Source organism: Mercurialis annua, linkage group LG6 (assembly GCF_937616625.2).
Source record: "Mercurialis annua linkage group LG6, ddMerAnnu1.2, whole genome shotgun sequence".
NCBI classification, from domain to species: domain Eukaryota; kingdom Viridiplantae; phylum Streptophyta; class Magnoliopsida; order Malpighiales; family Euphorbiaceae; genus Mercurialis; species Mercurialis annua.
The window spans coordinates 7366490-7394455 of record NC_065575.1 but is presented as its reverse complement, the minus strand read 5'-3'; the positions used below and the strand labels follow the sequence as shown (position 1 = coordinate 7394455).

Below are 27966 nucleotides of genomic sequence, written 5' to 3'. Positions count from 1 at the left end.
CTGGCCTAAAAGTATATTTCGCCGTTAAGCTTATACCCCAGGATACATCGAGTTCTTCAACTTATATGAAGTTGGAACAGAAGTAGCAGTGAACAAAATATTTGATACGATTTTCGTATCACACTAATCCAGCCATGATCTGATTTGTATTTTAAATTTGTAATTAACAAGTAAAATGAATGTAGACATAAAAGAGGTTAAGTTAAATAAAACCAAAAATGTTAGTGGAGGTTCCTTAATCAAAACGTGGTTTTCATTTAATTAAACTCAGATAATAAAACTTAGTCAAAGTTTGTTCCGGATTTTTAGGCTTCAACCAAAATAATTTTACATATGCTAAAATAGGCCCTTCTCATATAAGGCTTTTATTATTATTAAATAAATAATAAAACCGGGTTGCAAAAAGTTTAGTCAAGCCTCGGACAAGCCCACTTGACTTTCATCCCGAACCCCAACCCACAAGCCTACTCCGAAGAGGGGGGGGGGGGGGCGCGAGCCCATTGCTTCCCCTTCAACACAATTATTAGCCTATAATGCCTTAACCATTATAAACACAAAAGAAAGGCTCTACACTTCCCATGTGGGATTTGTGTAGTTTTGAAATAACACAAAAAGCCAAAATAAGAATAAGACAAGTTAAAACAATTTTTACAACAATTGGATTAGAGGTAAAGAAAATGAATGAAGGAAGAACAAGAATGAGAAATAATTGGTGGGTGTTGCTGCAGCTTGTTCTCGGTTGATAGGACTGAATGTGAGGTGCGGCGGAGAAGGAGTGAAAAGAGTAAAAGAAGTCCCTAGATTCTTAGGATTTTAGTTTTCAGGTTATGATTTTTAGGGTTTGAAGATTTAAGGACAATTTTGACACCGTGGCAGCCACGTCGCCCGATGAGTAAGCAGTATTGCCTGACATGCTTGCCACGGTGTCAAATTTTCTAGGTTATGGTGAAATTGAAAACAAAAGGTGTGGATTTGGGTATAATCGGTGATTTTACAACGTCAGGGTGCAAACGGAAAGAGATAAAAAGGTGAAGGTTTTTCCAGACTATTAGCCAAAGGAAAATAACCCAAGACGAAACGTTGTCATGTTGAGCCATCTTTAAAAGAAGCTGCTTCTCTTATCCATTTTGTAGAACAATACAACTATTTCAATAGCTTATCTGTTTCAGTTTCTTCACTGTGATGATAAAGCTTTGATTCCACACTTCAAAGTTAAAACATTCAAAGGTTTGTCTATTCTCTTTTACTATATATTTTTATGGGTTTGTTCTTTATTATATAGAACATAAGCCAAAATTCCATAGTTCAATTATACAATAAGTATGGAAGGCTTATTAAATTCATTCCCTCATCAAACTTGCTTAAAACCATTTAATTGTAATCCTAAAACACTTTATAATCTTCCCTTGGTTAAATTAAGAACTGGGTTAGTTCAAAGAAACTTTAAACTTAGTTGTGCACCATTAAAGATTGAAACTTTGGGTGAAGATGATGCTGTTAGTGTAGAATCTGTTGTGGGTAGTGATAATGGGGAGGAAATTAAGGACTGGGAATTGAAATTTCTTGGGGAGGTTGATCAAGCACCTACTAATAAGAGGAAAAAACAACAGAAGTCTAAGGTGCTTGAGGAAACTGATGGTATGGATTGGTGTTTGAGAGCTAGGAAGGTTGCTCTTAAATCGATTGAGGCGCGGGGGTTGAGCGAAAAGATGGAAGCTTTAGTTAGTGGTAAGAAGAAGAAGAAAAAGAATAAGAAAAAATTGGTTAGTAAGAGCAAGAGTGGTAAGAAAAATAAGGATTTGGAAGATGGTTCTGATTTTGATTTAGATGATGATGAGGCTGGTGAGGTTGGAATTGAAAGTGATGATGATGAGGTTGAGTTTGAAAATGTGATGGACTTGCCTGGCGGTGATATTGACGATCTTAGAAGGAAAGTGAGTTTGATGGCAGGTGGTATGTATGAAGAGCAAAAGGGAAAGACAATGGAGGAGTTTGTTCAGAGGTTATCGCAATTCTCGGGACCTTCTGATCGTAAGAAAGAGGTGAATTTGAATAGAGTGATCGTCGAAGCTCAGACTGCGGAGGAGGTTTTGGAAGTTACTGCTGAGATGATTATGGCTGTTGGAAAAGGTTTGAGTCCTTCACCTCTATCTCCTTTGAATATTGCCACTGCCCTTCATCGGATTGCGAAAAATATGGAGAAGGTTTCGATGATGAAAACACGTAGACTTGCGTTTGCACGACAAAAAGAGATGTCAATGCTAGTGGGAATTGCGATGACGGCTTTGCCTGAGTGCTCAGCTCAAGGTATATCCAATATTTCATGGGCATTATCTAAGATTGGAGGCGAGCTACTTTACTTGTCAGAAATGGATCGAGTTGCAGAGGTGGCTTTGACCAAAGTGGATGAGTTCAATTCTCAGAATGTTGCTAATGTTGCTGGTGCTTTTGCTTCAATGCAGCACTCTGCTAGTGAACTCTTCTCAGCATTATCGAAAAGGGTTTCAGATATAGCTCATACCTTCCGAGAGCAGGAACTTGCTCAGGTTCTATGGGCTTTTGCTTCTCTTAACGAGCCAGCTGATTCCTTGCTCGAGTCTTTTGATAGTGTTTTCAAGGATATAAGCCAGTTTGATTGCTGCTCAAAGGCAGAAACATTGAACTCTAACGAGTATGACTTCGCGGAAGGCAGTGGAGAACTCGATAGAGGGAAAGTTTCAGGCCCTCCAGTACTCAGATTTAATAGGGATCAGCTTGGAAATATAGCTTGGTCATATGCTGTTCTAGGACAACTGAAACGGACATTCTTTTCTAATGTTTGGAGAACCGTAAGCCGTTTTGAAGAACAAAGGATTTCAGAGCAGTATCGAGAAGATATAATGTTCGCTTCTCAGGCTCATTTTGTAAATCAGTGCCTAAAGCTTGAGTACCCACATCTTCAGTTGGCTGTTGGAGGTGATCTTGAAGAAAAAATTGCCCGTGCAGGGAAAACTAAAAGGTTTAATCAGAAAATAACTTCATCATTTCAGAAGGAAGTTGCGCGTCTTCTTATCAGCACTGGCCTTGATTGGGTGAGAGAACATTCCATAGATGGATATACTGTTGATGCTGCTGTGATTGATAAGAAAATTGCTTTGGAGATAGACGGGCCTACTCATTTTTCAAGAAATACCGGTTAGTACTGAAACCGCCCATATAATGGGATCTCCATTTCTTATGCCGGGTTTCTTCATGTACTTATTGTCACTCTTGTATTTTGCTTACAATTTAACAACTCGATCTTTTTGTGCCTCTCTGCAGGAGGACCCTTAGGGCATACTATGCTAAAACGGAGGTATATTTCTGCTGCTGGTTGGAAAGTAGTGTCGTTGTCTCATCAAGAGGTTAGCTCCATATCTCTCATTCCCGTAATATTAAGTTCAACCACTCATCCTTGCATTCATGAAGCAAAACATGCAAAAATGAGTTAAAATGAGATTGCTGAAATGAAGATGGACATACAGTGCCTGTAGGAGTGCAAAAACCGAACTAAACTAAATAACCAAACCAAAAAATTTGTTTTGGTTTGACATTGTAAAAGAGTGATTTTTGGTTTGGTTTTGTTTACTTTTGGTACAAACCGAACTGAACCAAAAAAATCAACTGAACCGACTAGTTTGATTCGATTTGAAAGTTGGAATATTTTATTTCTTTATAAATTTTATTCAAATAATTTTTGGAAAAAACTAAAATTTGGTTGGAAAATGAATGCACACTGCTATATATGGTGGTTAATCGCCTTAAGCAGAATATCGACAATGCATACCTAACCATAATTCTGGGAGATTTTTCTAGTTGTTTTAGCTGTCCCTATTCTAGATTACATAGTTTCCTCTAGTTCAGAAATTAGGAAGTGACAAGGAAGATTTGTGTTTTTATTTTGAGGCTAACATTCAAGAAGAACAATCTTTGATAGTGATACAGTCATACAGATATAGTAAGCTTAGCTACTCCATTTCCTGCAAAAGAATCACTCTGATGCATAGGGTGAACTTTTAAGTTAATAGTAATAATATCATAACAATGTAAGGGATCAATTTGTTCATAAATGTACCACCAGTGACCAGTCTCATTCCGTGAAGTTCCATTAGACATTACTCTCCGTTATGGCTTATTGACCACGCAAGGAGCCAAGATTATTATTTATGATGTAAACAAATTTATATCCGAGTGTGAGATGTCTCTTCTATAAATCCTTGCACTTTAGTATTGAATCTGCTTCTCCTGTTAATTTGGAGTTCTAACTTTGAAAAGTTCATTAGTTTATCTTTCCTTTTACCATGCTATCTCTGTTCCTTCATGGCATAGCATCTAATTTCATTTTAAAATCAAATTATTTATGTCCAAAACAATTTGCAAGGCTTCTCCCCTTGAAAGTTAAATACAGCAGTCTCATTGGCATTTTTTTTCTGTAGAAAATAGCTTTCTAAGAAGAAAACAGCTCATAATAACAATTACGGCTGTGCATTGGGTTCTAGTCGAGCCGAACAGAGCTGCATGAAAATTTAAATATTTCTTAAAAACCGAACTGAATTGTGAGAATTTAAAATATTTCAAACCAAACAGAACTTCTTGGTTTAGTTGGTTTTCTCAGCTCGATTGGATTCTCTGTTCAAAAGTGAACTGAAATTTTCACTTTCAAAATCAAAACTAATCCATAGGCTTGGACAGTTTATAATGGCAAACTGAACCAAACCAAATCTGTTGGTTTGGTTGATACACATAAACTGATGAAATGATTCTTTTTCTCTTACACTTTTCTGCTTTCTCTTCTTCTAGTGGGAGGAGCTCCAGGGCAGTTTTGAGCAGCTAGAATACCTCCGAAAAATTCTCGAAGTTCATCTAGGCGATAGTAGCATTAGCCAGTGATCGACGAATCTAGATGGAAAGAACAACAAAAGATGGATCAAGGAATGAAAAGGTGAAATTCTGCTATATACATAACAAGAGGTGAATTTGCTGTTTCATTATGCTAATAGATATCTTCACAAGTGTAAATGCTTCTTGTTTCTGCAGTAATTTTTTTGCCTGCTCATGGAATGTCTTTTTGTTTCTGCAGTCATTGAAATTGCGAAGCTCGTCGGAGTGACTTTGACTTCAGCTTTTAGTTGTAATCCAATCAGTCATGCATATATAAAAGTGAATTGAAATACTGCCAAACTTCAGCACATCTAGTGTGTAATCGAGCCAAGCCGAGTTGAGATATTGATAAACTCAAGTTTGTTCAATTCGCAAATTTGAAACTCGACTCAAAGTTGATTATATTTATTTTAGGAGTTTGAGCTCAAGTTCAAGTTATGTAGAATAATTGAGAATCGAGCTTGATTCGGTTCAACTCGGTTATGTATCAATTTTTCATTATAAAAATAAGAGTATTATTCGAAATACCTATAATAGGAAAAAGGTAGAAATTTACTATGTTTTTTTTTTTGAGAAAATTTATTAAGCTTCTTGAGTTGAGTATTTTGACATTTAAAAATCTGAAATACTTTAGAAAAGTTCATAGACGGTTAGTGTAATTTATTCTATTGACAAAAAAAATTTGATTGATGAATTAATTTAATTGAGATTAAATATGCTTCACATGAATAGAAACGGGATGCGTGTGCAGACACGTGTACACTCTACTAAATCTAATCCACTTGAATATAATTTTGTCGGCAATACGACGTGTGAGGATTACGTGTAATAATCAATTATTACTATATAAATCAAAAAGAAAAACAGCATTACTATAAAAGCCCGCCATTTCATCTCAAATTACGTTTTTTCTCTGTTCACAAACATACTTCACTCTCTCTCTCTTGACAAGCTCCAATTTCTCAGGTAATCAATTATCAACCAATCAATTTCTTATACTCTGATCTGAGAATTGTAACTTTTTTACTTTTTAGTTTCAATTTCATCCTTTTTCATGTTTTATTGGAATGAAATCGGTCACTTTTCTGCGATCTAATGATATTTAATTTTGGATCTTTACCAATTTATTGGATAATGTTAGAAATGTTTAGCCTGAATCTGAATCTTGATCTGATTTGATATTTTGTTTGTTTCCTTTAGCTGATCTATATCATCGTTAGATAATTACAAATACTATTTTTTTTGTCTTTATTTTTGATCTTGTTAATTAGGAATTTTATGTGTTTGTTTGGTTGGATCACCAGGAAAATATTAGGAAAATGAGAGGAAAGTAAGGGAAATTTGTATTATAGTGTTATAAGATCTAAATGAAGTGCTTCTCTGGTAGTCCTATTTCCAGTGGTTAAAAAAGGGCTTAATTGCTTAAAAATCACAAACTTTAACGTGTTTTGCAATGTTCAAACTTTTAATTTTGGCTATTTCGGGCACCAAATTTCAATTTTTTGCAGTTTTAAACACGAGACAGTTTTCGCTAAAAATGCTGATGTGGGCACCAGAACAACGTTTATTCAGGTGTCCGTATCAGCATTTTTTTAACGGAAAATTGCTCGGTGTTTTGAATTGCAAGAAAATTATAGTCCATGTATTTAATTGCCAAAACTGAAAGTTTGCGTTGAAATAGCAGATTTATAAATATTTTTCAAGCAATTAAGCCTTCATCAAAAGGAGGGTTAGTTTTAAGCTATATAAATTTTGAGGGTGTCATTCTCTTTCTATTTGTCCAAAGGTATGCAGCTGATAAAAGAAACTGTTTGTTATCACTAGAATTTATGACCACAATTTCTTATGCATTGATATTTTTTGACATGATTAGTGTCAAATGTATGCTTAGTTGAGGGGTGTTAGAATGCTCTTGACTATTATTACAAGCATACTTTCTGAACATTGTTTGTTCTTTCTCTGATGCTTTTTGCCAAATTTGGACTTTTTTGAGCTTTCTTATACTTGATTGTTGCATTTCTTGATGATTTAATTAGTTTTTGACAAGCCAGATTTTTGCTATAAGATATGGCATCTTCTGATAATCCCGAAGTCGTCGATAGAGGTTTTAAGGATAAAGATGACAAGGATGAAGAGAAAGGTGGATTTATTGACAAAGTTAAGGACTTCATTCACGACATTGGCGAAAAAATTGAGGGGGCAATTGGTTTTGGCAAGCCAACTGCCGATGTTACAGACATTCATATTCCTTTAATCAATTTAGAAAAGGCAGACCTTGTTGTTGATGTGCTTATTAAGAATCCCAACCCTGTTCCAATCCCTCTTATTGACATCAACTACTTGATTGAAAGTGATGGTCGGAAACTTGTTTCTGGATTAATTCCAGATGCTGGGACTATTCATGCACATGGCGAAGAGACTGTCAAAATACCGCTTACTTTGATTTATGATGACATTAAGAGTACTTACAATGACATTGAGCCTGGAAGTATCATTCCTTACAGGATCAAGGTTGACCTTCTTGTAGATGTTCCAGTTTTTGGACGGATAACTCTTCCCCTTGAGAAAACCGGAGAGATTCCAATTCCTTACAAGCCTGATATTGATATTGAAAAAATACGCTTTGAGAGATTCTCTTTTGAAGAAACTGTTGCTGTACTCCATTTGAAGTTAGAAAACATGAATGATTTTGACTTGGGCCTCAATGGATTAGATTATGAGGTTTGGCTATCTGATTTGAGCATCGGGAGTGCAGAACTTGCCCAATCTACCACATTGGTGAAAAAAGAAATAAGTTATATTGACATTCCTATCACCTTTAGGCCTAAGGACTTTGGTTCTGCAATGTGGGATATGATTAGAGGTAAAGGCACTGGCTACACTATGAAAGGACATATTAATGTGGATACACCTTTTGGAGCAATGAAGTTGCCTATAAGCAAGGAGGGTGGCACAACTCGTCTCAAGAAGAACAAGGAAGATGGCGGTGATGATGATGATGATGACGAGGTACGTGAACTTTAATCGCTTGGCACTCAACTTTCTTGACAAGTATTTTTCTTCTCTTCATGTTTCTGCATCAGCTGCATAATAAATTAATAACATCATATTCTTGCTTACCAATATGTATTTTCATTACCGCAGTAACCCTTTCATCACGTGTAATTGTTTCTCATGCTCTAAACATTAGTATTGACATGTTTGCTTTTGTACGACGATAATAAGAGCACAAACTATGTACAATGTCCCAAACGTTAGATGTATGATATAGTTAATGACTGGATGCTTCTGAATTAACCAGACAGACCTATGTCATATTGTACTGCTGATCATTGCACCTGTTTAATTTAAAGTATAAGCAGAAAGAGAAATAGATAGAGAAATCTGATAAAAGACAGAGAAACATTACTAGGTACATTAAGGGTATTGAATATAATATATATTGGCTACCTGTGGATGAACTTGGTAAATTGTCATGAGCTTAGTACTTAAAGTTAATTTTTTTGTAAAGATTGAAGTTAACTTTAATTAATGTTAAAGGTTGATAATAGCGTTTCATTACTGTCCCCAACACTGAATTTTGTTTGTTAGTATAAAATTTTATATCATTATGCTCTACAGATCGTCTGAATACTGAGAAGCAACTATTATTAGATCGGTTGCCTGGATATTTATTTTCGGTGTAATCTTATAGGTGGGTGAATAGACGTCAATTTCAATTGACAAATGATCAAAACCCTCCACGCCCTGTGTTGGACTTCCATGTTGTATCTTTCTAGTTAGCCCATAAGGATCAAGAGATTCATGAACATACATACAACCAAGTTGCATGAGTTTTTAAATTTTTTGGCGCCTAGTAATATTTTTAGTCAAAGTTAGCCGCATTATTCTGAAACTTTCTTCTGGTATACTCGCTGCTATATGAATTTCCTTGACAAAATTATGCTTTTATTATATATTTCCATGCTTTTGACATCTACTTTGATTTCATTTGCAGGAGTAAATCATGCTGTAACGAATGTTCCATCGATCTAGTTGCTCTTCAACTACTAGTAGCCCCAGTATAATAATTTATTCGTAGGCTTTTGAAGGTTCCGCATCTTGTTGTTTTATATGCGTGTTTAGCAGAGAAGCTAGTACCTTCAATTGTGCATTTGCATCTGCGTTGTTGTGTTTTCTATTGCATAATGTACACTTCTCAAACACTTGTATACTCTGATATCAAATCTGTGTGTTGGTTGTGTATTTTAATATTCAGATTTCAGGTTATTTATCATCTGTTTAACTTATTATATTTTTAGTTCTGAACAAGTTGTGTTAGTTTCTGATTGCATGCCCCTCCCTCCATCCTCATCTTCTTGTGATAATTATGAATGGAAGCTAGGTTGTCTTTGTTTGTGTTAATGGTGGTAATTTTATGGAAGAAATTTGTGAGTTTTATCTGATTTTTATTAAAATTTTAATTTAGATATGAATTAATTCGGTTAGTTGATTTAAAAAAATAAATTCATGAAATCAGGGAAAAATATTCTGATTAGTATTTATTTAAATGTTATCAACTTATCAACATATTATATCAGTGAGTTTGGCTTTGTGTAGGCGAAATGCAATTGAACTGATACGGACAATTTCTACTTTCTTCATGTGAAAAAAAATTTTCTTTCGGAATATTTTTTTCTTTAAATTGAGAATGTGAAAAACTGTTCTTCTATTTTAATATTATTTACCTAATTTTTTTTTTAAATCAACGTAAAAAATTATAATATGGAATAAGATGTCTGTTATATCACAAATAATTCAATCGTAAATTATCCAACAAATTTTTAAAAAGATTTAAAATATGAGAAGTGTGCATGAGCTATATAAACCCTTTGATTCTTCAAAAAACCAGCAACAGAAAAGTCTGAATCGTCGCAAAAATCCTTGAAACAACAAAAATCTGCAACATACAAGCCAATCCATCACAAGAAACATTTAAATTAACCGGAAAAAAAATTAAAATCGGAATTCGTCAAAAATTGGAATAAATGAAAGATAAATTTTTTATCGGGTTCTTCAAAATAGCAACATCAACTGAAATAAACACACGGCCAATAATACACCACAAATTGGGTAGTAGCACACTAAAAAGATCAAAACACACAAATCTCTATGAAGGAGCAATTTATCAAAAAAATAGAAAAATGTAAACACGCCGGTAGTATGACGACGATATCCGGCGAAAAGCCGGAGAGAATTTTGTAAATTAAAATTCGGCTCCCATTAATTTATGCACTTAATTGTAGAAAAATACAAATTACAAAAGACAACTAAGAGTAACCACCATCATCATGTGTAGGAGTAACCAAAGCATATTTGGTGAAGTGTGGGCACCAAATTTTGAAAAATGGTTGAGGCCAATTCACGTTCTAAGTTCAGTCCAAGCTGGTGATTCAGTAACGCAGCCTCAATTTAAAACACGTTTCATTGGTTAAAAGAAACAAGAAGGAAATGACATAGAAATCAACAAAGTTTCAGTTTGCCCACTGAACTTGGTATAAAATACCAATTAAAATCAAATTCATTGTTTGAAAAAAAAAACTATGAATTTGACATTTTAGTTCATTTTATCTCTTTACATGAGTTGTCAAAAAATAATTTATGCATTATATACAAATTAAAGCTGATCTGGTATAATTTCATTGAACAATTTGAATATGAATGATAAAACGAGATAAACTGTCAAATTTAGCCAATAACTTAATTGTTCTTTTATATCAAGTTTGAGAGGCAAAATAGACCTCTATTGATATGGAAATGGATGATTCTAGTTTATGTTCGTTTTATAAAAATTCATTTAATAATAAAAATGTGAGTATCGTTTCAATAAGAATCAATCATTCTCCTTTCACATACGGGAATGAACTTTTTACTCCTATAAGAATCAATTATTTAGATCGTTTCAATAAGAATAAATCATTCTCCTTTCACGTACGGGAATGAACTTTTTACTCCTATAAGAATCAATTATTTAGTTAATAATAAATAAACAATATATAATTATTAAAAATTTAAAATATTATTTTTAAATAAATTATAGAAAAATTAATAATTTTTTAAATAATCTATTTAATATTGTATATTAATTAAAAAACTAAAAAAAGTTATATCTTTATATAAGTTATTTCATATTGTCTATAATAAAAAAAATGCAATTGTTTTTATTTAAAAAGTGTACTTTCAGTTATAATCAAATTGAACCGAATCAAAAGATTTTTTTTTTAAAACCGAACCAAAACTTTAAGAATTTAAATTTTTCAAATCAAACTAGACAAGTCGTTTGGGTCGTTTTTTGGTTCAAGTTTGTTTACAACATATCTAAAAAAACTATGTACTGGCCAAGACAAAATCAAAATTTTATGTTATCAAACTGAACAAAATTAAATCAATGTTTTTTAGAACCAAATTGAATCAAACCAAACGAACTTAAATTTTAAAGGTTTATTTTTATTTTCATACCGAACCAAACCCATCGGTTTAGTCTGATGTTCAGTTCGTTTATTTAATTTATTAAAATTTAACAGCAATAATTATGTCTAAAACTAAACCGAATTGAAAGCTATTTTTTTTAATAATATAAAATTTTACCATATTTAGTTCAACTTTTACTTTTATCGTATCTTTTTGCTACACAAATTTATCAAATCAAACAACATATGAAAATAATCAATTTTCAATATCATTAATTCTCATTTCCAAAAAAAAAAAGGTGATCCTCCCTTTTTGGTTGTTGATAGAATTGTTCAGCGAGTTGGGCATCCGTCCAATTTATTCAAACTCGGCTCACTTAGGTCGGTCGGGGTGATTATTTACTTTTACTTTTTATTAAATTCGATCAGAGCTTAAATTCATATTAAATTTGTTTTTTTTCCTTGTGAATTTGGACTTTTATTTTTAGTTAAATTAATTTCAAATTTTTTGATTGTGCCCTTATAAATTTTATATGTTAGACGGGGTTGAATTATAATTAATAAATATTAAGGGCTAATGTCATAAAAACCCACCAACTTTGCACGTTTTCTCATTTTAATCACACAGTTTAAATTTTCTCATTTTCATACACGAACTACCATTTTTTCTCAAATTCATACACGGTGGTGAGGTGTCACGACTCCATTGGTGTAATTAGTTGAGGTGGAGGTCATTTTACACCAATGAATGAGTGCCACCTCAGCACCGTGCATGAATTTGAGAAAAAGTGGTAGTTCGTGCATGAAAATGAGAAAATTTAAACTACATGATTAAAATGAGAAAACATGTAAAGTTCGTGATTTTTTTTAACATTAATCCAAATATTAAAGATGAATTGAACCTGATCGGATTTAAACTTATATTTTCATAAGTTAGGTCCGGTTGGATGTAATTCTGCTCAAAACAGGTATAGTACGTATATATATTGTTGATCATAAAAGTTTGACAGAGTGTGAAAAGTAGCAGTAACTAAAAAAGGGAATGGGTGCATGAACATAGCCCACTCACGTACATTCATAAATTGAAGGTTCAGAGTGTGGTTGGGACATCCAAATTTCACCAACTAACAGTTAAATTCAATGTAACTGTTAAAAGAGGACGTTAACATATTTATGTATGAGGGAGGAACAAGAACAAAGGGTCATTTCACCCCTCAACTCGGCACAAAATATCTGGAAAAAAAAACTCTAAGTTCGTGAATATAGACACTTTTACTCTAAATTTGGCCAAATCATATCAAATCCTCATTCTGCACCCTCACCTTCGAGGGTGAACACTTTTTCCGATTATTCATATAAAAAAGTTTAAATAACTTTTAATATTTATTTTATTCTTCCAATTATTATTTAATGATTTTTAAATATCAATTATTTCTTTATAATTTTAAAAATTTATATATTATATTAATTTTTAATAAAAAAAAGTTTTTTTTTTCTCTGTTTTTATATTTTAATCTTCTAAATTAATTTTAACCTAAAACATAAAAACCTTAGAACTAACAGGTTTTTTGTTCGTTTAAAATCCTTGTCGGCAGGTCGTCCTGTTGTTACTCGTTGTGGTGAGACTCGTCGTCTATTCGTCTTTGCAGATAAGAACCCAGCAAGTTAAGATAGTGAGAATGGCATCAACCACGTTTAAAATTTGGCTATTTGATTTATGATGGTAGATGTCTGGTTTAATTTGTAATATAGATGTTTGGTTTATTTCTTTTGTTCTTTTTTTCTAAAAAAATGTGTGTTCTGTCTTTGGTGGTGTTGTAACATTGATACCGATTCTTGAATCTTTGGTACCAATTGTCGTGACCGGTTCGTGACCGGATTGGTATGCGCAGCGGAATCGAAACCATTCGGTAGGTATTTAATAATGGATTTGATCAACAAATAACAATATAGCAAAATAATAAATAACACAAGAGATTTACGTGGTTCTGCTTTAAAGCGTACATCCACGGGCGAAAGATTCGAGCCATCCACTAATAATCAAAAAAGGAGTACAAAATTGGTGGAGAATCACCAAATAGAGAATATCTCTAGTAAATATGCCCTTAGAAGAAAAACCCACAAAGTGTTTCTCTCTCTACAAGAAGTAACCCAAAAGGGTAAGAATTAACTTATATTCCTCACATCACACACACCCCCCTTTTCCCCTTATTCACATCAATGTCTACATTGTGTGTTCGGTTTTTGGTGTCTTCTAAAAGGTGAATAAGGTAGTGTATATATAGTGAATAAATAGTCTATATGGCATTAGGAATATTAATCCTAATTGGATTTATACTTCCTAGTTAGCCAATGATAACAAAGTTATCCTTCTCCCAAACACTTCATTAATAGAGTTCTAATACAAATAGGAATTAGAATTCTAGGCATATTCCAACAATCTCCACCTTGACTTGAATTCTCCAATAAACTGTGATTACTGTTGTGCTCCACCTTCTCCAATTTAAGTTCAAACTGAACTTATTCCAAAAGAGGTTCTTTGAGGAGGACCATACAAGCTTCAAGAACGTCTTGAACTTGCTGAAACCAAAATGACTGAAGATTTACTATCTTCGGGTGTATCAATCAAAATTTCACGAAGCTTCGAATTTTGTTGGTCTTAAAACTGATACCAGAAACAAACGTCATTAGTAGCCTATAATGATTAAATCAAAAAACAAATGTTGAGGTCGTAGCATATCCCTTAATCTTCATAAGTCGACCAACCCAATGAGCATACATCACAAGTGCAGCATCCAATCTCACTTCATCGCCAAATAATCCATAAAACTCGTAGTTTTATATATTGAGATACCAGACATGTGCATATAGAAATCATGTTGAACGAACAATATTGTTCTAACTGTCTCATTATGCATCTTGCCTTTAACTGAACCAATATCCCAAAATTCTGCATGTATTGACCGTTACTCATAACTACACTCTACTATCAACTCAGTTGTAGACGGAAAACCAATCGAAATTGGCACAAATGTGATATGAACAACCTGAATCTGCATAAATTTCGGATAAAAAAAAACAATTATGCTGCAATTTTAAGCGTAGACTGGTTCTCTAACCTGATTCGCCTGTAATCGCTAGCATTCAGTCCTCATCTAATTATCTCCAAACAAATTGACTTATGAGTGATCCAATAATGACGCTATTCCAAATTACAAACGTTGTAATCCATCTTGTGTCTAAGATTGCTACTTATTCAAAACAAAATCTCTTTTGCAATATCATGATTTTATCAAAATCTGATTATGCCCAAACGAACTCTTCATTTAACAAACTCTTAAAAGTAATTTTTAGATTCAAATCACTAATAGAATTTCATGAGAGTATAAAGAGATTACCCCAATCATTCATCTTACAAAGGCTCTATAAAATCCTCAAATAGTTGTGTGTTTAGAAAAGTCATACCTTTTTTTTTTTGTAGTTTAAAGTAGCATATTAATCTCCATCACAAAAATCTCCTTAAGAATTTTAATACCCAAGTCTGTCTTCAATTGACGACTTTCGGCACTTCCAAATTTGGTGGCTTCTCTATCTCCAAATAATCTTCTTTGTGTAAAGTAATTTCGCCTAGCAAAATCCTCCAAATAATACTTTGCCATAATAATCATAATTCATAATAAATCTGAAAACCAAATTGGCTCCGATACCAATTGTTGTAACATTGATACCGATTCTTGAATCTTTGGTACCAATTGTCGTGACCGGTTCGTGACCGGATTGGTATGCGCAGCGGAATCGAAACCATTCGGTAGGTATTTAATAATGGATTTGATCAACAAATAACAATATAGCAAAATAATAAATAACACAAGAGATTTACGTGGTTCTGCTTTAAAGCGTACATCCACGGGCGAAAGATTCGAGCCATCCACTAATAATCAAAAAAGGAGTACAAAATTGGTGGAGAATCACCAAATAGAGAATATCTCTAGTAAATATGCCCTTAGAAGAAAAACCCACAAAGTGTTTCTCTCTCTACAAGAAGTAACCCAAAAGGGTAAGAATTAACTTATATTCCTCACATCACACACACCCCCTTTTCCCCTTATTCACATCAATGTCTACATTGTGTGTTCGGTTTTTGGTGTCTTCTAAAAGGTGAATAAGGTAGTGTATATATAGTGAATAAATAGTCTATATGGCATTAGGAATATTAATCCTAATTGGATTTATACTTCCTAGTTAGCCAATGATAACAAAGTTATCCTTCTCCCAAACACTTCATTAATAGAGTCCTAATACAAATAGGAATTAGAATTCTAGGCATATTCCAACAGGTGGTTTGATTGTCTATTGTTTTTGTCGATTTTTGCTTGGTCTGTTGCAGGCGGTAGAGGGTGGAGGAAGAAGGCAGCTCTAAGTGGTTCTGTTGGCCGCGGTTACCTTTCCATCATTTTTGATGCTGGTAAAATAGTGATGGTGGCCTGATTTTTGTTCGTTTGTGATGGGAAGTTCTTATCTAAACCCGATATATGAAAAATTCACGAACCTATTCAATGAGGTGTTAGAGAAATAAGAAAAAAGAAAAAATAATGAGAAAAGAAAAAAAATTGTGTTAAATTTTCTAACATCTCATTAGATAGGTGCATGAAAAAATTGTGTACCAGGACTAGGTAAAAGAATTTCCATTTATGATGTTGGTAAAGCCAAAGCGACAATGGTGGCATGATTTTGGTTCGTCTGTGATGTTTGCGAAGCGGTGATGGTGGTCTAATTTTGGTGAAGCATGGTAGTGGATGTTCTTAGGTTCGTTAGTATGTTAAGTTCTATTAGATTAACTAGGGTTTTAATTAAATTTAATTAGGATTAATTTTGATAAATGATGATAAATTAAGAATTTAATTAGACTTAATTAAAAAAAAGGATAAAAAGAGTCCCTGGTTTTTTGTTAATTAGAGTTTTAATTCATTTGAATTAGCTAGAATTTTAATTGAGGTTAATTAGAGATAATTAAAGTTAATTTTGTTAAATAGGTTATTCATTATTTTATTTGTCCAGGAGGGTGAAACCAATCCGGTTTTAAAAAATACAGGTTAAAAATGATATGGGTTCACGAATTTGAACTTATATGATATTTCGTGCCAAGTTGAGGGGTGAAATGATTCTTTTAATCGGAAAAAAGTGAAAAAGCTTAACCCACCAAAATATACTTGTAACTTTAATTTTCTATTAACAAAGGATCATTTCACCCCTTGAACTTGGCACGAAATATGAAATACACAGAAACTCGCGAAAGTGGATCAAACAAACCCACAACTTAAAGTCATATCAAAGACGTCCCTAAAAGAGTAGGAATACCCCCGTTTCCATTAAAAAATAGTCATGGACTCCGGCACCAATGTCAGATTTTTCTCCACCATCGAATAATTCTTCAATTTGAAGAGAGCTAGATCTTAGACGTAGGATCTATTTTTCGTTGAACAGATTCCAAGCAGATACTAGACCTGGGATCTGTTCTTCGTTGAATAAATCTCACGGTTGCTGTTCTTTGTTAAATAGATCTCACGTCTGGAATTTGGTCTTTTATCTCAGACCTGTATCTGTTTTTCATTAAACACATCCCACCTGTGATTGGTTCCTTCGTGAGAACGGATCCCACCTGGGATCTGCTCTAAAATGAAGAAAAACATGAAAAAATATTCTGTCGCATTTTTTTTCCCGTGGTGGTGGTTAGTTGGTCGCGGTAGGTCAATGGTATTTAGTGAGTAGTTAATTGTTTCATACTTCAAAATTTGAAAGAAAAAAAAAAGAATTTGAAAATCTTCAAGTGTTAATTTTTAAGATTTGAAAAAAAGGAGTTATTTTAGACTTTTTATTATGGAGAGTGTGTTTCAAACGAGGGTTGAAAGTGAGCGAAAGTGACTGAGGAGTGGATTTGATTCGGTTTTGCCAATTTATGGGGTGATCTGATCCGGTTTTGCAGACTTGCGTGTATTTGATATTTCGTGCCAAGTTCAGGGGTCAAGTGATCCTTTATTCATTTTTTTTTAATTTGTTATTCAATAGATCTTTATGCGTTTTATTTCTTTATTCAATTATTCATTTAATGGATGAAAGTTGTGAGCGTCATCGGCCGCCGTTAATAGTCATTTACATGTAAGAAGTAACAAAAGGTTTCTATATTTTTAATTTATCTGGTCTTTTCTTTTAATTTAATAGGATCTTTTTTTAAAATTATATTAATCTAGCGCCTCTCCAAATATATTAATTTGACCCATTTGATAAACGTGTCGAGTTAGATGGACATATAAATTTAATTCCATCTACATTTTATAAATGCACACTTTTCTCTATAGAAAAAAAAAACTAAAAATTCAAAATAATTAAATATAAAAAGTGAATAAATATAATTTTTAAGAAAAATTAAGAAAATTAAAGTTTTAAAACTGCAAAGCTCTAAAGATGGGTTTTGACCTAAACAAAATGATTCCTTAAATTTCCACTAGAACAAGTTGTATTAAGATGCACTGAATTACAATGCGGGTTAAGAGGTACCCATGTGCATTTCTTTATTTTGTTCGTCTACATCTCATCACATCGATTCCTCCTCACTACATTCATCTCTACTTTGAGTACTTTTAGTCTCATATTTATAAAAATATATATTTTCTTTTAATTAATTTATATAATCAAAAACTAATTTATATAATTAGAATGTTGTATTCTTATAAAGCTAATAAAGTAGCACTTGTTCGAATTTATTTATAGATATTATTGTGATATATTATTCTATTTTGTTATATCTTTGAAAAAATGTATATTATATAGTAAAATTATGATTGTTTTTTTGATAAAATAAATATTAGCTTGGTTGTAAGATAAATTTTTAAATTTTACTGAACCAAAAAACTGCAGAAGATTGAGTCAGACACACACTGAAAATTCATTTGATAAGATTGTTAATTAGACTAAGGAGGTGTTTGGTTCAACTTTTCGGTAAACCTTTTAACATTTATTTTTCAAAAGTTTCTATTAAAGTGTTTGATTGAGATTTTTTTAAGGTTTTTGAAGTTTTTTTAATCTCCAATGGAAAAATTCCACAATGAAGTTTTTTGCCAGCAGCTGATAGTTGTTTCAATATTTTTAATTATTTAGACAAAATTTTCCCTATTAGAAAATATTGTTTCATTAATATATGAAATTACTTAAATTATTTTTAAATACTCTAATCATTTATAACTTAAATAAAATTATTTTATTTATATTAAAACAATTATAATTTAATAATTTTTTTAAATAAATCATAAATTTATCAAAAAAATATCTAAATAAGTTTAAACTAAACGTTGTTTTTTATAAAAAATAATTATTAATATTTTTATTAAATATTATATAACATAATATATGTATAATTTATTAAATAAAATAATGCCCTTTATGGTCATATTATAGATAAACCATAACAACTAATCAAATTTCAGCAAACACGTATAGTATATCAGCTATCAGCTAAAAACTAACAGCTAATAACTAGCTGTAAAAACAGCTGAATCAAACATGCCTTAAGCCTCGTTTGCTATTATTATATATTGATCATAAATAAATATCATAATTATTCTATCATTAATTATTTTTTAGTTTTAAGAAAATGATAGATTGCTTCTTCCACTTGGATGGAAATGTATACAACAAGAAGATACAACATAAAACTCAGATTTAAAAATGTCACATCCTTAAACTATTAGTTTAGGCCCACTTGACATCTTCCATGTTGGTGATCAACCGTCATAGTTTTCTTTTTCTTTCTAATGGCAGAAGGTATAGAAACGCCTTTTAAGTTTTTTTAGAAAAAGCATATAATTCTTTTGTCTTTTAGTCCTCAAAATTTTAAAATAATACAAATAAACCCGACACTTTGAAAAATCACAAAAACAACTAAAAATGTGAGGGTTAAATCAACTTATACAAATTTCTCAGAAAACAACTAGACTTAATAATTGTTATGGTTGAAAAAACAAAATAAATCACATAAATTTAAAGATAAAAAATTTAATGTTGGCTGATAAATATGAAGAATTTTAGTGGTGAAAATTCTTTAGCACTTTTATATTTTGAGAATTTGTATTTTTCAATAATCTAATCAGAATCTTGATTCATCAGTAAAATTTCTAAATAAAGCAGGTTTTACATGAAGAAGATTTGGCTTAAATTTAAACCTGAACAATGCTAAATAACCTTGATTGGACTAAAACTAATAAGTAATATAGAAATGATTTAAAGTTGAAAAAAAATTACTATGTATAGTAAATAATATTTATGATAATTATTTAATTTAAAACATATAAACTATTATCCAGTATATTAAATAGTATTATAATTTATATATTTAAAATGCAAATAATTATTTGAAATTATAGAGAAATAAAAAAATTTCTCTCTAATTTGAAAAAAATATCATTTTAAGATCAAAATACTAAAGTATTGATATCATAATATTATTAAGAGTTAATTCCAATAAAACACCAAAAGTTTGCGGCTTTTGTCAGTTATAAACAAACCTTTTAAAATCGTCTAGTTTAGCTCATTTTGGGATATTTAAAACCTTTTCTAACCATTCGTGAATCAAACCGGAAAAATTTTCATTCTTTAATGGGTTAAACTAGCTATTTTGAATAATATAAGATATTTGAAATCTATTTTAACCATTTGTGAATCAAATCGAAAAATTTATTATTTTTATGAGTTATAAACTAACCCATTTTGAATGATATGAGATATTTGAAATCTTTTCTAGTGAAATCAATCAAAATCAGCTAGTTTAGTTTATTCACAAATGAAAAAAGGTTCGGTTTGTTTCGCGAATAGCTAGAAAAAGGTTTCAAATATCTCAAAATGGGCTAAACTCGCTGATTTTGAATTTTTTTTACTACAACTGATAAAACCCGTAAACATTTGTTATTTTATTATACTCCAATTATGAAAGATGACTTTTTAAAGAGAAAACAAATAATGAAGCTGTAATATTAAATAATATACATCCTCCGCCTTATGGACGTAAAAACAATTTTCATTTTGAGTTGTCTTAAATTATTTTTAAAAGAATTTATAGTTTTATTGTAATGCTCTTGTTTAGATTTTTGGTAGATAAAAATATCATTATTTATTTTTATGTATATTAAAATTTATATATGGATATAATATTTATGGTTCTAATTAATTTATTAATTTCAGCCAATTAGAATTTATTAGTTAATCAAAATAAATTTAAAATCAAAATAAATTTAAATTTATTTTAAAAATGTAATAAAAGAATATGTATTATTAATAATATTTTTTAATCTGAATAAATTAAGAATATTAATAAAATTCAAAATGTAGGACATTGTTATAGTATATATATATATATATATATATATAAATAAAATTCAAATGATAAAAAAACTTCCTTGTAATTTTTGGAGGGGACCCTTCTAAGGTGAAAATCAAGTAAGAAAAAGTAGGTGAAAAAAATAAATAAATGGTGTTAGGCTAAATTCTATATAGAAAGAGAGAGGAAGTAGAAGAGATATGTTATGTATGTTAGGAGCATGGCATATGTTAAATGTTTTTCTTTTCAAAAAGGCTAAACCCATCTAAAGGCTCTTGTACTATATAATTTTTATTCAAAAAGCCCTTGTACTATTTTTTTGTTCTTCAGGTCCCTGTACTCGGCAAAATTCCGATTTTTAGGTCCTTTTGAGGGACTGGAAGAACAAAAAAATTGTAAGTAAAGGGACTGGAAAAAACCAAAAAAGGACCTAAAAATCAAAAATTATGTAAGTAGAGGGACTTGAATAACAAAAAAATAGTACAGGGGCTTTTTGAACAAAAATGCTATAGTACAAAGGCCTCTAGATGAGTTTAGCCTTTCAAAAACTAAATCTAACAAGCATTCTAAATAAATAATAGTAATAATAATTTATTGGAAGGAGAGTCTAGGGGTGGTGAACCTTGGGAGACACACTCCCCTAAGTTTCCAAAACTAGCAACTTGAATTTGATTGTCAGCCAAAAGAGAAAAAGAAAACCCATTTTTCTTTCTCTATTCACTGAACCCACCCCCTCTTTTCTCTCTCTACTACATACACAATACAATGGATGTCCAAATATACTATTAACTTTTTTAAATATCTATAATAATTACAATTATGCAAATTCAATGTAAGAACCCAAATTCCATCATTGTTCATTTCATCTCATCCCACCTCCAATTTTCTTTACCTTTCTTTACATCTTCTCTATCCTACCTCAAGAAAATACTTATTAGAGAGAGATCAAAGAAAAAAAGATTTTGAATTGTGCAAGAAAATTTAAGATTAACTCCTTTTAACCCTCCTCCTTATTCTATCTTTGTTTCTTTCATGTTTTCTTGATTTCTTTCTTGAAGATATATATACATATACCTTAACTTTTACTTCAAATTTCCTTCTAAATTCAAGAATCAAGAGGGTATCTCAAGGGTATATATTACATTTCACAATCTTGGTTGAAGTTGAATTATCATCAAATTTTCAAGAATCCAAAGATTTTTCTTGATATAGAATTCAACAAGAGTTTAATTAAATGAGTTTTGAACATTCGGGTACAGATTCAAGAATTTCAAGAAACGGTATTATAAATCTTCAAGATCATTATTCAAGAAACATTATGGATCATGTAAGATCAAGAAACACAAGTACACAAGCACAGTCATCTTCTTCTTCTTCGTATACTTATAGATCAGAGAAAAAGAAAATAATGGAGTATCAAAGATCGGTATCACAAGGAAGAAGAATACTGCCGTCAAGCTATTTTAGCTTAGAATCGTTACTTTTACTTATTTGTTTAACGGCGTCTTTGTTGATCTTGCCGCTGATTCTGCCGCCATTGCCGCCGCCGCCGTTCTTGTTGCTTCTGCTTCCGATAGGTATCTTGGCTGTGCTTATGATCTTGGCTTTCATGCCCACTAATGCGAGAGATTTAACTTATACATATGTGTAAATTAATGGTGTTTCTAACCAAAAAAACAAGAGCACCCAGCTCATGTATTTTCTCTTTACATACAAATTTTGTAATTTCTTCTTTAATCTTTTGTTTATTTTACATTGTTGAAAGGAAAGGAAAAATTTAATCGGTTCTTTTATTTCTTGAAATTATGGATCTTTAATCTTATTTTCTTAAACCTTGTTATATATAATTGACTCATTTGGGATGTTTTTAATGTGCATTCTATAATAATGTGATGTTATTGTATGTTAATCTAGCTATTATGGTTGTCAAATCCGTTCTGGTTCGTCCGGTTTATTCAAAAAATCTAAGAGTAAAATATCGAGCCGGGTTAAATAACTCCGAAATCCTATTTGATAGAAACTGTCTTGAAACTCGTTGAGCCGGTTAAATTTCCTAAGATCCGAACCGGTTCTAAAGGATTTATATGTTCAAGATGTTTTTATATTTTTTATCTCGTGTAATTTTTTAATGAAAAACAATTCAAAATATATGTGAGTTATAATTTTAGCCAAAATATTTTTATGAACCAACTACTATGATCAGTTTGTCAAGTATACCACGATTATGAACATCATATTAGTTTGGTTCATCAATTATACGGCAATGTGTTAAATATATCCATAATTATTTTGGAGCATGATTTAAACCTTCAAATAATAATATAAAGCATCTCAAAATGATGATGGTTTATACTCCGAATAAGCTGTGGAGATGGCACATTCAAATAAATATTAATTGGGTATATCCATAATTAAGGCTAAAATATTATTGTACATATTTTAAATAATGGGTCGTACTAGTTATGTCGTATTTGTTATGTTTGTCATATTAGTTGTGTTATCCATTTGTCTTACGTATTAATCATGTCATGTTATCCGTTTTAAATTCATGTTGTATTGTAGTTGAAAATTTTAACATGATTAATAAATAAATCGTGTTCATATTAATCTATATCTATATCTATATCTATATCTATATCTATCTATATCTATATCTATATCTATATCTATACTATATATAAAAGCACGGATGGGGGGGGACAGGCAAATTTACTGAATAGTCCTTTTCAGTTTAATATTAAATAAAGGTTTTATAGTCATTAACTAATTAGTTATTTAATTAATCATTATTTGTAATTAAAGTCCTAATTAGAATAGGTAGCTAAATTATCTCCAATTTAGTTTTTAGTATGTAGAAAATAACTAAATTTTCTCCAAATATAGTAGGAATATCTATCTTTTAGTTTGATTGAATTACAAAATTAAAATACTGCATTTGGTCGATATATTATTATTTTTATTTTTATTTTATTATTTTTAAAAATATTAAGTTAATTATTTAATTATAGTTATTATAAAATCAAAGGAAGAATAAATTCAGTATAAAAAAAATTAATAACTGAATATATTATATTTACTTTTATAAAAATTCTTAACTAATTTAATATTAATTATAAATAAAAAAATTAATATAATTATAATAAATTTACTAATTTGTTCATTGAGTAGTTACGTTACGAGCCACGTGCATAGCACGTAATGCGAAACTAGTATTAACAAAATGTATCTATTGACACAAATATCACCCGCCGGTCCATTTTAACAACTAAGAAGAGAGTAGTTATTATATACCCAGACGATTGGAATTATTAGGACGTCTAAAGATTATTTGAATTATTATGAATACTTTAGCATGATTTAACGCGTTAGAAATGACCAAAACCAAAATTAATTAAAAAGAAAAAGAGTAGCTCAACTTCGATGCACTTTCTAACTAAATAACAAAAACACAAAACCTCTCCATCTCACAATTCTTTCATCACCTTTTTATATTTATTTTGATGATGATGACTCGGTTTTTCTTGTGATGCAAATATTTTAAATTTCGTACATAATTAGATAAAAAAAAATTAATTGCCGCTTTTTATGAATAAAATGAATTATAAAATAGAATGGAATTAGATAAAAAGTTAGTTAATTTTATATATTTTTATAATTAAACTTTTAATACATATACTATTCATTTCACCATAAGAATTTTTTGGATAGGCTAAAGGTAGCCTAATTGATGAATTATAATGAATTTAGGCAAAGAGACATAAGACAATTAATAGCATACATAGTTTTATTTAGGCTTAATCACCAAAAAATGCCAAACCTATACGTTTTGTGTCAATTATAGCCAAACCTTTAAAAATCACCAGATTTAGCCAAACCTTATATGTTCTGTTTCTTTTTTAGCCATTTTTGAATCGAACCGGTTTTTCTGACACCGTGTCGTCCACGTCACCGCCAACTAAGCAAATGGCTGGCATGACAGCTGAAATATTTAAATAAGGTTTGGCTATAACTGACACAAAATGCATAGGTTTGGTATTTTTTGGTGAATAAAACTAATTTTAAAATTAAATAATTAAATGATTAATTATATTATAATAAAATTCATATATATTTAAAAAACAATATTTTTATTTAACGCTAACTAACATTAATTTTTTTTTACTAAATTTAAATAATTCTAATAAATTATTTTTACATATTTGATGGATATATAATTAATTTAAATTCTATTAAAAACAAAAAATATCATATTTATCTTAATTTTTTTTTTAAATTTCAGTCGTCGGTTCTTTGACACCGCCGCCGTTTGAGACCCAATTGTTCGTCTTCCGACGAGCAATCTGGGGAGTAATATACACAATAAACATACGACAATGTTCATAATTCAACTATACACACATAAACATAAACATAATCACTAAATAGACTGCTTATTTAAAGGACGAGTGTAATTATTTTTTCATTTTTTTTTCTATAAAAAGTGAAGCTCATTGTGGTATAATCAATATATATCATGATGTTTATAAGCATAAACGCATATGTTATTTTACTCGGCATAGCCAAAAACTTACCTTAATTTACACATAACTACTTTATTTATTACCTAAACCCAGTCATAACAAGATCTCAACAACATTAAAAATAATAAATCAAGTTCAAAATCATCATGAACATTAAACCCTTTCACCAAATTTAATTCAACATTAATTTCTAAGTAATACATTAATTCATTTTTTAAATTACATATTCATTAAAATATATTATAATATAAATTTAATTAAGTTTAATAAAAAAATTAAAATTAATTTTAATTAGTATTAAATAGGAAATATTAATTATTTTTTAAATATATATAAATTTTATAAATGATATAATTAATTTACTAATTATTAAATTTAAAAATTGGCTTGAATTTAAAATTAGGTTTATTCACCCAAAAAATACCAAACCTATTTTTTTTGTGTCAATTATAGCCAAATCTTATTTAAATATTTCAGCTGACATGCCAACCAATTGCTTAGTTGGCGGTGACGTGGACGACACGGTGTCAGAAAAACCGGTTCGATTCAAAAATGGCTAAAAAAAAAACAGAACATATAAGGTTTGGCTAAATCTGGTGATTTTTAAAGGTTTGGCTATAATTGACACAAAACGTATAGGTTTGGCATTTTTTGGTGATTAAGCCTTTTATTTATTGACGACATGCGCCATCATTTTGTTACCTCCATTGTTTGACCCAAACGGCTCCTTTTGGAGACTTGTGTAGATCCATCCTCAAAGGTCGGCAAATCATTTTCCCAAACAGGAAAATTGACAAATAAAAAATAATTAATTTTGGTGTTTATTTCTAAAATAGCTAATAAAACTATCGATTAGCCCAATTCAACTGGTAAGAATAAAGTAATAATCTTGATTTTTTTATAATTTAATTTTCTTATTATATAGTTGATGGTTTTCTGAATTTCCAATGTATTTAAAGAAAATAATTATTTCGAAACAGAAAAGAAAAATTAATTATACGGTAAGATGATTATTAAAATGAATATTATTGCCTCCAAATTTTAGGCTATACTAACTAACTCATGCATATAAATTTAAAATAATAATTATACGATAAAATTAAAAGATTATAGTAGTATTTGTTTCTTAAATTTAGTGTATGCAAACAAGAGCATATGGTTTTTAATAAAAATTTAACAAGCAAATGTTGATAATGAGTAAAGTATTAACCATTTACAAAAAGTTTGGTAGTCGCAATAGTTGATTATTTCGAAAATGCAACCATAAACTAAATTAATTAAGAACAGTCACAGATTGTTTTATTGGTATAATAAGGACTATTTTTTCTTCTTTTAGTCTTCTAGCCGTACACTATGACTTCGATAATTTTCCACTTTCCAGTCTTGAACGAACCTTCAATCCGATGGCTGCAATTCTAAAAGACATAATATAAAATTGGCTTAATCACCAAAAAATGCCAAACCTATACGTTTTGTGTCAATTATAGCCAAACCTTTAAAAATCACCAGATTTAGCCAAACCTTATATGTTCTGTTTCTTTTTTAGCCATTTTTGAATCGAACCGGTTTTTCTGACACCGTGTCGTCCACGTCACCGCCAACTAAGCAATTGGCTGACATGTCAGCTGAAATATTTAAATAAGGTTTGGCTATAATTGACACAAGACGTATAGGTTTGGTATTTTTTGGGTAAATAAACCTAATTTTAAATTCAAGCCAATTTTTAAATTTAATAATTAGTAAATTAATTATATCATTTATGAAATTTATATATATTTAAAAATAATTAATATTTCCTATTTAGTACTAATTAAAATTAATTTTAATTTTTTATTAAACCTAAATAAATCTAATAAATTTATAATATAATATATTTTAATGAATATGTAATTAAAAAAATGAATTAATGTATTACTTAAGAATTAATGTTAAATTAAATTTGGTGAAAGGGTTTAATGTTCATGATGATTTTGAACTTGATTTATTATTTTTAATGTTGTTGAGATCTTGTTATAACTGGGTTTAGATAATAAATAAAATAGTTATGTGTAAATTAAGATAAGTTTTTGGTTATGCCGAGTAAAATGACATATGCGTTTATGCTTATAAACATCATGATATATATTGATTACAGCACAATGAGCTCCACTTTTTTTTTTAAAAAAAAATGAGAAAATAATTACACTCGTCCTTTAAATAAGCACTCTATTCAGTGATTATTTTTATGTTTATGTGTGTATAGTTGAATTATGAACACTGTCGTATGTTTGTTGTATATATTACTCTGAGATTATTCATCGGAAGATGAACAATTGGGTCTCAAACGGTGGCGGTGTCAAAGAACCGACGACTAGAATTTAAAAAAAAAATTAAGATGAATATGACATTTTTTGTTTTTAATAGAATTTAAATTAATTATATGTCTATCAAATATGTAAAAAAAATTTATTAGAATTATTTAAATTTAGTAAAAAAATAAATTAATTTTAATTAGCGTTAAATAAAAATATTATTTTTTAAATATATATGAATTTTATTATAATATAATTTATCATTTAATTATTTAATTTTAAAATTAGTTTTATTCACCAAAAAATACCAAACCTATGCATTTTGTGTCAGTTATAGCCAAACCTTATTTAAATATTTCAGTTGCCATGCCAGCCAATTGCTTAGTTGGCGGTGACGTGGACGACACGGTGTCAAAAAAACCGGTTCGATTCAAAAATGG

The 27966-nt window shown here is 30.3% G+C and overlaps 3 protein-coding genes across 6 annotated transcripts; all 3 read left to right on the top strand.

Annotated features, from left to right (window-relative positions):
* Window positions 1–1103: 1103 nt before the first annotated feature.
* On the top strand, window positions 1104–5424 carry LOC126685685 (RAP domain-containing protein, chloroplastic). 2 transcript variants are annotated; one of them, XM_050379612.2, is made up of 4 exons: window positions 1104–3174; window positions 3301–3383; window positions 4819–4960; window positions 5099–5424. In XM_050379612.2, the coding sequence occupies exons 1-3, from the start codon at window positions 1323–1325 to the stop codon at window positions 4906–4908; spliced, it is 2025 nt and encodes a 674-aa protein (XP_050235569.1). In that variant the 5' UTR covers window positions 1104–1322; the 3' UTR covers window positions 4909–4960; window positions 5099–5424. The 2 variants fall into 2 exon arrangements, with proteins under 2 accessions (XP_050235569.1, XP_050235568.1); XM_050379611.2 differs by having other exon boundaries at window positions 4819–4989.
* A 335-nt stretch (window positions 5425–5759) lies between these two features.
* Window positions 5760–9168, top strand: LOC126685684 (desiccation-related protein At2g46140). Of its 3 annotated transcripts, none has more exons than XM_050379608.2 (3): window positions 5760–5865; window positions 6965–7908; window positions 8897–9168. In XM_050379608.2, the coding sequence occupies exons 2-3, from the start codon at window positions 6967–6969 to the stop codon at window positions 8900–8902; spliced, it is 948 nt and encodes a 315-aa protein (XP_050235565.1). In that variant the 5' UTR covers window positions 5760–5865; window positions 6965–6966; the 3' UTR covers window positions 8903–9168. The 3 variants fall into 3 exon arrangements, with proteins under 3 accessions (XP_050235565.1, XP_050235566.1, XP_050235567.1); XM_050379609.2 differs by having other exon boundaries at window positions 5775–5865; window positions 6951–7908; XM_050379610.1 differs by lacking the exon at window positions 5760–5865 and having other exon boundaries at window positions 6941–7908.
* A 12781-nt stretch (window positions 9169–21949) lies between these two features.
* On the top strand, window positions 21950–22754 carry LOC126687498 (protein AUXIN-REGULATED GENE INVOLVED IN ORGAN SIZE-like). The gene is made up of 2 exons (XM_050382059.1): window positions 21950–22292; window positions 22630–22754. The coding sequence occupies exons 1-2, from the start codon at window positions 21950–21952 to the stop codon at window positions 22752–22754; spliced, it is 468 nt and encodes a 155-aa protein (XP_050238016.1).
* The last annotated feature ends 5212 nt before the right edge of the window (window positions 22755–27966 follow it).

Excerpts from the sequence above, each read along its gene's own strand:
- LOC126685684 (XM_050379608.2), top strand. The coding sequence starts at position 6,967 with ATGGCATCTTCTGATAATCCCGAAGTCGTCGATAGAGGTTTTAAGGAT.
- LOC126687498 (XM_050382059.1), top strand. The coding sequence starts at position 21,950 with ATGAGTTTTGAACATTCGGGTACAGATTCAAGAATTTCAAGAAACGGT. Across the intron at positions 22,293-22,629 it reads GTTGCTTCTGCTTCCGATAG|CTATTATGGTTGTCAAATCC; the intron begins GTATCTTGGCTG and ends ATGTTAATCTAG.
- LOC126685685 (XM_050379612.2), top strand. The coding sequence starts at position 1,323 with ATGGAAGGCTTATTAAATTCATTCCCTCATCAAACTTGCTTAAAACCA. Across the intron at positions 3,175-3,300 it reads TCATTTTTCAAGAAATACCG|GAGGACCCTTAGGGCATACT; the intron begins GTTAGTACTGAA and ends GCCTCTCTGCAG. Across the intron at positions 3,384-4,818 it reads TGTCGTTGTCTCATCAAGAG|TGGGAGGAGCTCCAGGGCAG; the intron begins GTTAGCTCCATA and ends CTCTTCTTCTAG.